Source organism: Pseudoliparis swirei, chromosome 14 (genome assembly GCF_029220125.1).
Source record: "Pseudoliparis swirei isolate HS2019 ecotype Mariana Trench chromosome 14, NWPU_hadal_v1, whole genome shotgun sequence".
NCBI classification, from domain to species: Eukaryota; Metazoa; Chordata; class Actinopteri; order Perciformes; family Liparidae; genus Pseudoliparis; species Pseudoliparis swirei.
In genome coordinates this window covers 6563518-6574766 of record NC_079401.1, presented here as the reverse complement: position 1 = coordinate 6574766, position 11249 = coordinate 6563518, and the positions used below count along the sequence as shown (strand labels likewise).

At 48.9% G+C, this 11249-nt stretch overlaps 1 protein-coding gene across 1 annotated transcript; it reads left to right on the top strand.

The window, feature by feature from the left end:
* Positions 1-3244: 3244 nt before the first annotated feature.
* Positions 3245-9245, top strand: adamts1 (ADAM metallopeptidase with thrombospondin type 1 motif, 1). The gene is made up of 8 exons (XM_056431570.1): positions 3245-4215; positions 5024-5364; positions 5481-5613; positions 5714-6171; positions 6282-6468; positions 6621-6799; positions 7039-7214; positions 7317-9245. Exons 1-8 carry the CDS (start codon positions 3597-3599, stop codon positions 8056-8058), a joined length of 2835 nt encoding a protein of 944 aa, XP_056287545.1. The 5' UTR covers positions 3245-3596; the 3' UTR covers positions 8059-9245.
* Positions 9246-11249: the final 2004 nt, after the last annotated feature.

Here is an 11249-nt window from a genome sequence, read left to right as displayed (position 1 = left end):
CACTCTGACAGAGCTCCAGCGTTGTTATATGAAGAGAGGAGAACCTTCCAGAAGGACAACCATCTCTGCAGCACTCCACAAATCAGGCCTGTTTGGTAGAGTGGCCAGACGGAAGCCTCCTCAGTAAAAAGCACATGACAGCCCACCTAGAGTTTGCAAAAAAGCACCTGAAGGACTCTCAGACCATGAGAAACAAAATTCTCTGGTCTGATGAAGCAAAGATTGAACTCTTTGGCCTGAATGCCAAGCGTCATGTCTGGAGGAAACCAGGCACTGCTCATCACCTGGCCAATACCATCCCTACAGTGAAGCATGGTGGTGGCAGCATCATGCTGTGGGGATGTTTTTCAGCGGGAGGAACTGGGAGACTAGTCAGGATTGAGGGAAAGATGAATGCAGCAACGTACAGAGACATCCTCGATGAAAACATGCTCCAAAGCGCTCTGGACCTCAGACTGGGGCGACGGTTCATCTTCCAACAGGACAACGACCCGAAGCACACAGCCAAGATAACAAAGGAGTGGCTTCGGGACGACTCTGTGAATGTCCTGGAGTGGCCCAGCCAGAGCCCTGACTTGAACCCGATTGAACATCTCTGGAGAGATCTGAAAATGGCTGTGCACCGACGCTCCCCATCCAACCTGATGGAACTTGAGAGGTTCTGCAAAGAAGAATGGGAGAAACTGCCCAGAAATAGGTGTGCCACGCTTGTGGAGTCATACCCAAGAAGACTTGAGGCTGTAATTAATGCCAAAGGTGCTTCAACAAAGTATTGAGCAAAGGCTGTGAATACTTATGTACATGTTATGTTTTCCTTCTTTATTTGTAATAAATGTGCAAAAAACAGTTTTCACTTTGTCATTATGGGTTGTTGTGTGTAGAATGTTGAGGAAAATAATGAATTTAATCCATTTTGGAATAAGGCTGTAACATAACAAAATGTGGAAAAAGTGAAGCGCTGTGAATACTTTCCGGATGCACTGTATGTTTAAGGTATAAAAAACCTGCTAACCCTTAAAGCTGTCAATAAATCTTCCTTGTTGCTGCTGAAGTATTTCACCTGACTTATTGTTTGCCTCCTTTGTTCTAATTCTCTCTGATTCATACATTTATGTTATGGCCTGTGTACCCCTATAGCACCCGAGAGAGGCCGAAAAAGGCCCCTTTAAGACTTGTATCATGAATTATTTGGATGATACATATAAGCAGCATTTTCATGTGGTTGTGAAGATGCAACAGCAAAATAATTTATGAGATTTAAAATACTAACATGCAAAGTAACAAACGCTCTACGTGTAGAAAGTGGTCCAATGTGTCCCTCGCAAATAGAGAGTGAGAAGAAGTAACATAATGAATACAAAAAATGTGACCTGTACCAAAAGGACAGTACTTGACAATGTATTGAATTTCTCTCCACCACTGGAGTATATATCTAGATAGATATAGCTCTAGATATGCCTCCCCTACAGCAAATACACTGAACATCCTTTAATGGCATCACATGAATTGTTACTTTGACATGTATGACAAATATTCTGTTACAGAATGGTTCAATTGTAATTTCTCTGTGCTTTTGGATTCATGACGGTTCAAAAAACAAACTTCATGGCTCAGGATGGAAGGTGCAGATTGGAAAGCAGCAGAATTCACTTACTCCCATTCAAATCTGACAGAAACATGAAATGAATGCAATGAGGTGTAGGGGTTATCCAGTAATCTCTGCAAACAAAATGAATCCAGTTTGTTACTTCTTGACTCCAATGGACAAATATCAATCTTGATTAACTCTTTTCATCCGTGGAAGTCCACAAATTAAATGTAGTAGTTATACAGAAGAAGGTTTTCAACTCCACTCAAATGTCACCTGAGCTCATCTTTGTTGGACTGACCCGGGATCAGCGAGCAGGAGCATCACGCTAAACACAGCACATTAGTGCACCAGTGCTGCCTCCCTCAGGTCAGTGGCTCACGGCCTCCACCTTTGCAAGCTCCCAAATGTGATGCTAAGGCGCCACCTGTCGGCTAAACTTGGGATTGGTCCATCTAGTCTTGGAAAGTCCCTCCAGCAGTCTGGGGAATTTCCATGACTCGTGTCCACCATCTACTGGGAAACGATGAAATCACAACTATTCACTTTTTATGACCTGTTGCTGTTAAGGTGGACTACACTAATCGGTCCCTTCAGAGACTGATCAGTGAGCTTTGCTTTAGTGAGTCACAAGTTGCACAATGCAGTGGAAAGTCTGTGTGCCTATGGACTCATAAAACAAATTATACAAAAATCAACAGAGCAATAACATGTTGTATTATCATATTCGTATATTTTCAATATCTTAACATAACAACACAACAATACAATATTAAAGTTCATTTTCCCTAAATAGTTCCTGAACAGTCTGATTTCTGTTGTCACTGCTTTGAATGAGTTTCTCTTGTATGTGGTTCCTCCAGAAAATAGTATTTTTTTTCCAGTTTCTTTTTCATTAAAACTCCAGTGTAAAGTCGTCCTGTCTGTTAGTAACGGGGGGGGGGGGGAGGAGAGAGAGAAGCCGGAGGACAGGGGCTCTGTCTGCCCTGGGTTGAGCGTAGAGGCAGCCAGCGGGTAGAAGCGCTCCACCTTAAGACCTCAGCGGCCCCTCTCTGCTCCCGGGGAACGGAGCAGCTGAACCCGGCCACGGCGCACCACAGCCGGCTTGGCACGGAGGAGGTGAGTACGACTCCCGGAGCCTTGGCCAGCACGATATGGTTACCATTCCGGACCTGCTGCCATCTCCCTTCTCCTGTTGGCCTGACACTACAACACTGCTCCACATCAGCCACAGCTGCCTGTCACCCTGATTTATGTTGGAATTGGCACGAGAGTAATAAAACACATGTAGCTCAGTGATTAAGTTTACGTATAATAATGTCACCTGGAAGCCTTTTGGGTAAATTGATCTATTAGATTCTGTGACACACATTATATGAATATATTCAGTCATAATATCCATGGGGTTTGCCTGTATTGGTACATCTTGTGAAAGACTAAAGTTTGAAGAAGTAAACGCTTCTCTGCCCTAAGCCCTCTATCCTCCCCAATGATTGATTATTATGGCAACGCTCCAGGTTGCTGGTGCGTTTTGGTTGCGCACGGGATTTGGCCTCTCACACATCAAAGGGCCCTGAGGAAAGGGGGTGGTCCCGAGGCAGGGAGATATATAGGAGGGACCTGCTCTGTTCTGACTGCAAGGCAAGAGCAGAGAACAGACTAAACGGGTCAGCAGAGCAAAAACCTGCCCCCGAATTCAAACAGAGAGACATCTGCTGCGTTTTGGAGAGAAGAGACCTGTTGGATTTACAAACCGAGATCCAACTTTTATTTTCCTTTATTGAAAGGACTTTTTTTGTGCAACAATTCAGATCTGCACATAACTTTAAACAATTGTTGCACTGGATTTGATCCTTTTTTAGATTTTTATGCGTGTGCGTAATTTCGAGAACAGTTTTGTGGAAGTTCAAATATTTGGGGTTTGTAGCTTGAAGTGGAAAATCTCTTAAAGGATTTATTTTGCTTCCTCGTAGAGACTTTATTATCAATTTGTGTTTTCGGATTTCGCATGATGAGGTTTTTACACGTTTCCATGATCGCCGCTCTGTGCGTCGGCGCGGTGCACTGCTCCTGGGAGGAGAGCACCGTGTTGCCGGTCAGACTAGACCCAATGGCCCGGTCGGAGAGCGAACCCGAACCGTGGCGGACTCCCTCCGCCGAGGAGAAGGAGAAGGAGGCGGAGATGAGGGAGTACAGGTTGGACGTATTCGGCAAGGAGCTGGTCTTGCAGCTCGAGCCCGACCAGACCTTCTTGGCGCCCGGTTTTGTCTTCCACATTGTGGGGAGACCTGAGTCCGAACCGACACGGGAACCCAAGACCGGAGCCGAGCCGGGTTGTTTCTTCTCTGGCACGGTGAACGGAGAGGAACACTCTGTCGCGGCGCTCAACCTGTGCCACGGGCTCCGGGGCGGATTCTACTTTCAAGGGGAAGAGTATTTTATTCAGCCCCTTAACTCGAGTGGGTTCGTGGGCACCGAGGAAGATGTCCACACGATCCGCCGGAGAGGTCGGGCAGCTTTGGCTGAGGAGGGGAGCTCCAAGTGCGGGGTCAACGAGGACGAGGACAGGGTGCCAACGAATCTGGAGAAAGAAGACAAGCACGGAGCCGCTAACGCAGACCAGACCGGTAAGACTGCAGAAATATTACGCGCCCTTTACACGTTATACTCATTTCATAATGGACTCAACTGAACAGTTTAGACCAGCAACCTTAAAAGTGGTAATAAACACAGAAAATGTGACACAATATTATACAAAAACAAACCAACTTTTTTCAGATAAGTGACCGGCTATAGTGTATATGCTGCCCAAACTGCTGTTAGCTGGAGTTGGGCGCGTGCCAAGAGGCACAGCATGCGCATTGGACACGGCTACCTTTTTGACAGCGCCGTCTACGCACTACCAGAGATGAGGAAGGGAGGGAAGGAGAGAGGGGAGGCGAAATTCTACAGGAGGGGAAAAAGGAGGAGGAGGAGGAGTGACGGAGGAAGGGGAGGGGAGCTGCGGGGTTGGGGCCAGGCAGAGCCCGGCGGTGCCGAGACGCGTAAACTCGCCTCCTGGTACAACTCGCACCGGCAGACTTTTTTCCCCCCAGAGAGGCTTTTCTCCCTTCGCAGAATTTTCCACCAGAGAAGGTCAATTTAGGAATGTGGACCCTGAGGAGGAGGAGCCAGCGGTGGTGTGACGCTGAGTCACGGAAGCCTGGCTCCTCCAGGCACATCCGGAGCTCTCTTTGGAGCCTCCATGCCTCTGAATGAAATGAGCCTTTGTAGCTGCTATTTAGAACACTGGTCGGGGTTTGTAAATGTGCAGACTGTTCCAGACGGACGGAATAATGTCTATTAAAAATAACAAATGTCTCAGTGTAGTCGAATCAGGACTGAAACCTGATATCTGGTCTGACCCCGCTCTCTGTCTCTCTGCTCTCCCCTCAGACCACCACAGAACCAGGCGTTTCGTTTCCACCCCTCGCTACATGGAGATCATGCTCGTGGCCGACCAGTCCATGGCTGAGTTCCACGGCGCCGGGCTCAAGCCCTACCTCCTGACCATCATGGCGGTGGCGTCCCGCCTCTACCGCCACCCCAGCATCCACAACTCCATCAGCCTGGCGGTGGTGAAGCTGCTGGTGGTGTACGAGGAGGAGCGAGGCCCTCAGGTGTCATCGAACGCCGCCATGACCCTCCGCAACTTCTGCCAGTGGCAGCGGCAGCACAACCCGCCCAGTGACCGCCACCCTGAGCATTACGACACCGCCGTGCTCTTCACCAGGACGGTAAGCTGGAGTGGGAGGAGGGGAAGTGTAGACGGAGGAAGGGCGAGTGACAGTCGAAGAGGAAGAGAAGCAGCAGTCCAGAGTATTCAAGCTTTGCCCTCTGTCTGATTGTTTAGGACCTGTGTGGCGCCCACTCTTGCGACACTCTGGGCATGGCAGATGTCGGCACCGTGTGCGACCCCGACAGAAGCTGCTCGATCATTGAGGACGATGGGCTGCAAGCGGCATTCACTGTGGCACATGAACTGGGTAAGTAGAGAGAAAAAAAACATCGTCTCAACGATCAAACGTGCCACTTCTACAAGACGGGTTCAAAGAACGTCCCGTGTCCCCCCCCCCCCCCCCACAGGCCACGTCTTCAACATGCCCCACGATGACGCCCAGATGTGCTCCGGGGTCAACGGTGTGCACTGGGGCTCCCACATGATGGCCTCCACCCTGTCCAACCTGGACCAGCAGGAGCCGTGGTCCCAGTGCTCCGCCCTCATGATCACCACCTTCCTGGACAACGGCCACGGTCAGTGCCTGCTGGACAAACCGGTCAAACCTCAGGCGCTCCCGCTGCCCCTGCCCGGGACGGTGTACGACGCCGACCACCAGTGTCGGCTCACCTTTGGCGACGACTCCCAGCACTGCCCCGATCTGAGCACCACGTGCGCCGCCCTGTGGTGCACCGTGACCACGTCCAATGGTTTGCTGGTGTGCCAGACGAAGAACTTCCCCTGGGCTGATGGGACGGCGTGCGGCCACGACAGCTACTGCCTGGCCGGACACTGTCTCACGAAGAGCCAAGCCGCCAAACACCAGGTAGGAAGCAACCAGATCTAAATCAACTCGACACTCCAAAACACTCTACAATCCATATGCGTCCATACCCTAAGTAGAAAATAATTATTCTCATGTCCCTTTCCTTTCAGACTGCCGTCAATGGTGCCTGGGGGTTGTGGGGTCCCTGGGGCGACTGCTCTCGGACCTGCGGTGGAGGGGTGCAGTATTCCTTTCGTTCCTGTGACAACCCTTTGCCCAAGAACGGGGGCAAGTACTGCGAGGGCAAGAGGATCCAGTACCGCTCCTGTAACACGGACGCCTGCCCCGACACCAACGGTGAGACGCCCTTTTTTGTCTCGGCTACGAAATGTTCCAAGACGGCGTCCGCATCTCGGGGAGGACGTCGTGTTTCGATGCACCTCGGCACGCTGGTGTGAAAGCCGGCCGAAGGAGCGGCACATCTGACCCCCTCTCCGTTTCTTTCTCAGGCCTGTCCTTCCGCGAGGAACAGTGCCTGGCCCACAACGACATGTCGGCCCAAGTGTCGCTGGGTTCGGGCGAGGGCGTCGAGTGGGTGCCCAAGTATGCTGGAGTTTCACCCAAAGACCGCTGCAAGCTGGTGTGTCGGGCCAAGGGGACCGGATACTTCTTTGTCCTCAAATCCAAGGTGAGAGTCGCTCCATTCAACTGGGAAACGGTTTTAGAAGGTCGTTGCAACATTTGGTTTAAGTCGACACAGCCGTCTTACTTGTGCAGACCTGCTGGATGAAAGATCAGCGAATGTAATTTCTCTCATCCCCTCGGCTACTGTCGCCAGCAAAGAGTTTGACCTCCGCCCATTCGACTCTTACGTAACACGTAAGATGCAGCTCCTAAATTGCATTTGTGTCTCTCTGCTGCCCCCAGGTGGCTGACGGGACACCCTGCAGCCCAGACTCCACCTCAGTCTGTGTCCAAGGCCAGTGCGTCAAGGCCGGATGTGATCGCGTCATCGGCTCCACCCGGCGCTTTGACAAGTGCGCCGTGTGTGGAGGAGACGGCTCCACCTGCAAGAAAGTGTCCGGCTCTCTGGAGCGCGCCAGGTACATGCACACCCGACACAGACACACCGCCAACACGCAGCGACACGTCATCGCACCGTCCTCTTCATGACCCGGTCTGACCTCCGCCCGTCTCCGTTTCAGGCCTGGTTACCAGGATGTCGTCACCATCCCTGCCGGTGCCACCCACCTGGACGTCAAGCAGCGTGCCCCAGGCAACAGCCGTCACGACAACAGCTACCTGGCGGTGCGTCGCCACGACGGCACCTATCTGTTAAATGGCGACTACAAGCTGATGACCATGGAGACGGACATCGCCGTGCAAGGCGCGCTGCTGCGCTACAGCGGCTCCGCCGCCACCCTGGAGCGCATCCGCAGCTTCTCCCCGCTCCCCGAGCCCCTCACCATCCAGGTGCTGTCCGTGGGCGAAGCCCCGAGGCCCCGGGTGAAGTTCAGCTATTTTGCCCCGAGGCCCAACAACGCCGCGTCGGCCTCCAACGGCAACGGAGGCCGCCGCCATTCCATCAACGCCATCAGGGAGGTGGGCGGAGCCGAGTGGACCCTGAGGGAGTGGGGTCCGTGCTCCCAGACCTGCGACGGCGGCGCGCAGCAGAGAGAGGTGGTGTGTCTCGATCCCCAGGGCCGTCTCTCCAGAGACTGCCCGGAGGAGCTGCGCCCCTCGGCCTCTCGGTCCTGCGCCACCCAGTCCTGCCCCTCCTGGCTCCTCGGGGAGTGGTCGGTGTGCTCCAAGACGTGCGGCCGAGGCTTCCGCAAGCGCCAACTGCGCTGCATCGGCCACGACGGGCGCACGCTAACCCACGACAGCTGTGACCCCAAAGGCCGGCCGCGACCCCTGCTGGAACTGTGCAATCAGCGTGCCTGTTAAGGAGTTGGTCCCGCAATCGAGAAGAAATAAAACCCTCCTTTCACACACCCAGCTTCCAGAAAGACACCAGATAACAACTCTGCCCTTCACGAAGGAGGCAGATGAATGTTTACAACTAGAGCACAGGCGGCTTTCGTGGGTTCCAGGTAGTCCGACGGTCCCACGATGGGTCACCAACGACTGAGGCAATAAAGGCCAATTTGTACCCATTCCCTCCATCCACGTCGGGGCCAGACGTTGCTCCACAGTGGCACAGAAGCAACGAAGACTGACGACAGCTCGCTGCCGGTCTGGCCCCCAGAGCAACAGTGGCACATTATGCCTCCCATCAGGGGGACGAGAGAAAGCATGGACATTCCTGATTTCCTAAAGGAGCATGCTGCTTACCGTGCCAATGTCACGCTTATGTATGTGTGTGTGTGTGTGGAGAGTGAGTGTGAGACTGCGTGTGCGCGCGCCTGTGTGAACTTTTTACTGCATGTAATGTGATGTTTGTCCAAGCTGGGCTGGACGGACACATACGGGGTTGGGTGTTGGGGATGTTATTGCAGAGTATATAAAGAAACTAAATGAAAGAGATTAGCTCATATTGTACTTACTAGCCCCATCAGGTATGGAAAATAGGATAGCTAATAGTCATAGTGTTTATGTTTAAGCCAGTTTATTTATCACAAAACCTGTAGCACTTCATCTTTGTTTTTTGCCAGCGGCACATTGTAACACCCGGTTGTCTCTGAAGGCCTCGGTACGCCGTACGTTGACCTTTATGTCTGACCCTCGTCTACACGGCCTTCAATGAGGGAACTCTTCAAAGACCAAAGAGGGGTGTGTGAGTGTGTGTGTGTGTGTGTGTGTGTGTGTGTGTGTGTGTGTGTGTGTGTGGAGACCTAGAGAGGGACTTGTCTCCTGCTACTACTTCATAAGTAAGTCTCTCCTGCCTTCTGCGAAGGCACCTCGGTTTTTTTTTCTATCAATTTTTTTCTTCCTTTTGTACAGAATATCCAAACATTATTTATTTTTGTACAGCCTGTTAAACATAATCATGTGGCTTTTTAAAAAAATATTATTTTTTATTTGTTATTGAGATCACAGAAGGGAGTAGAATATATAGAGTATTTATACAGTGTTTTATATATATATATATATGGTCCTAGGTTCATGAATAAAGTATCACATTGACTTGTGAAGCTGTCGTCTCCAGTGGTTTGTCTGACGGTGCTCTGATTTCACACACACACACACACACACACACACACACACTTTATTTAAATCCACCAATTACTGTTACAGCAGAGTTTTAATTATTATTGCCAAGGCAAATTTTTTCTTCAACCTGGACGATATATTAACTGTTTAGAAGTATACTATAAATATAAATAATACAACACCCTTGACTTCAAACTACAGCTTCAAACTTTTTAACTTCAAACTATAAACAGTAACAACAGTTTACATGTATCAATCAATGGAAGGCTGACTAGATGATATCACACTTGTAATCAGATGGCTGTGATTGGATGCTGAAGGTAACTGTGACAGGTTTCAGGCTGTCCACACACACAACCCCACACACAATAATTGGATTAACCACAACTTTTTTACACCCATTTCATTTTTTTATTCTTTTTCTTTTGCTCATAACAGTAATAATACATAATCATGGTACAGCAGCTTGCCTCAGTGTTATTAGAGCCACCATTTTGAGGTTAGACATCACAGGCATTACATTGTTTTTCATGCACTGATATATTTTTTAATTTTAGGGTATTTTGTCTTTTTTCAGACGAATGGAAAGAAAACATTCAAAGTAAAGATTATCGTTTGGGTTGAAGGCGTCTTGAGAGTAATTCCATTGTCGTCCTTGAAGACCTCCACGCCGTGAAGCGTCTGAGGCGTGGAGGTGAGATCCAGGATTTCCGTCAGAACCTACATCACGCCAGACAGGCAACAATGAGAGAAACCGGGTTCAAACATCTCAAATGTACACTTGCATGTGCACTTGTTTCCACTTGTACATTTAGTGATGCTCAGATATCCTTATCCCCTTCATTGATATTTATTGACTGTTACTTCCTTGAAAAGAATGAAGGATAGGAATATATCCGCATTATCATTACTTGTGCCTTTTCAGTCATATTGTAAACCTGATTAAATATAGGCTTCACTCATTGTCTTGTGTATGAAGAATCAATAAAACACGACTAATAGCTGCACTCTCTCCCACTTTGTGTTGAAACTAATGCAAAACAATATCCATCCATTCATCTATCTATGGATGATAAGACAAGAAGTTCTAATTGGTAACATGAAGTAACAATAACAAGTCAATAGGAATAAGTCATTTTAAAACATATTATTTAGTTAAACATCATAATATACTGATAACTTTGTAGACCACCCTTTGTGAAGAGTACAACAATGTGTTTTCACATTTACTGAATCAATTCAGAAAAAACTCTCACGTTCTTTATCTGTTTATACGATCATCAGTGAACATTCAGACAAAGACACACTTATTTAAATCTATGTAACAACCTTATAAATACACTGTTGCTTTTAAAAGGATTGAAGCAGCTTACCCGAGCTCTGACACCTTGTTCCAGATATACTGTATTCATTTTGCTGTCGTTCTCATAAAGACAATCACGTGATTCAAAAATGGCTCATCTTCAAGGTGTCGCACATTGAAACCCACGAAGATATCGATTTCTGAATTTTTCAACAGCGTGTAAACACACAGATCAGTGACAGCGTGGACTGTGTTGAAGAAATCGATGACAGTGGAGCCCGTCACCGTGCACACGGGAGCGGGTGCAATGCATCTGATGAAGATGGAAAGGGACAAATATTTAGACTTTTTATTTCTGAAAGCAAAATCCAAAGACAGAAAGGTGCTTCATCAGGTGAAGACGGAATTTCCAGATGACACACAATTCAGAAGATGTTACACCTATGAGTCAGTTTACTCAGAATGGGGAGAACCACTCAGCCTGTAAGGTGAGTCTAAAATAATAAACATATTGAGTTAGGCTTGTGCATGAAACATGTGACAGAAAACCTCCTGAGATAAAAACCCGGGTTGCTTTATGGGACATGTGCGGTTCAGTGTTGTTTTCTCTGCTGCTTTGTTGTTTGTTTTGTGCAATGCTTCAAGAATGCTGCAGCAGCCATTTGAGGACGTGCACATGTTT

Excerpts from the sequence above, each read along its gene's own strand:
- adamts1 (XM_056431570.1), top strand. The coding sequence starts at position 3,597 with ATGATGAGGTTTTTACACGTTTCCATGATCGCCGCTCTGTGCGTCGGC. Across the intron at positions 6,172-6,281 it reads GCCAAGCCGCCAAACACCAG|ACTGCCGTCAATGGTGCCTG; the intron begins GTAGGAAGCAAC and ends CTTTCCTTTCAG. Across the intron at positions 6,800-7,038 it reads TCTTTGTCCTCAAATCCAAG|GTGGCTGACGGGACACCCTG; the intron begins GTGAGAGTCGCT and ends TGCTGCCCCCAG.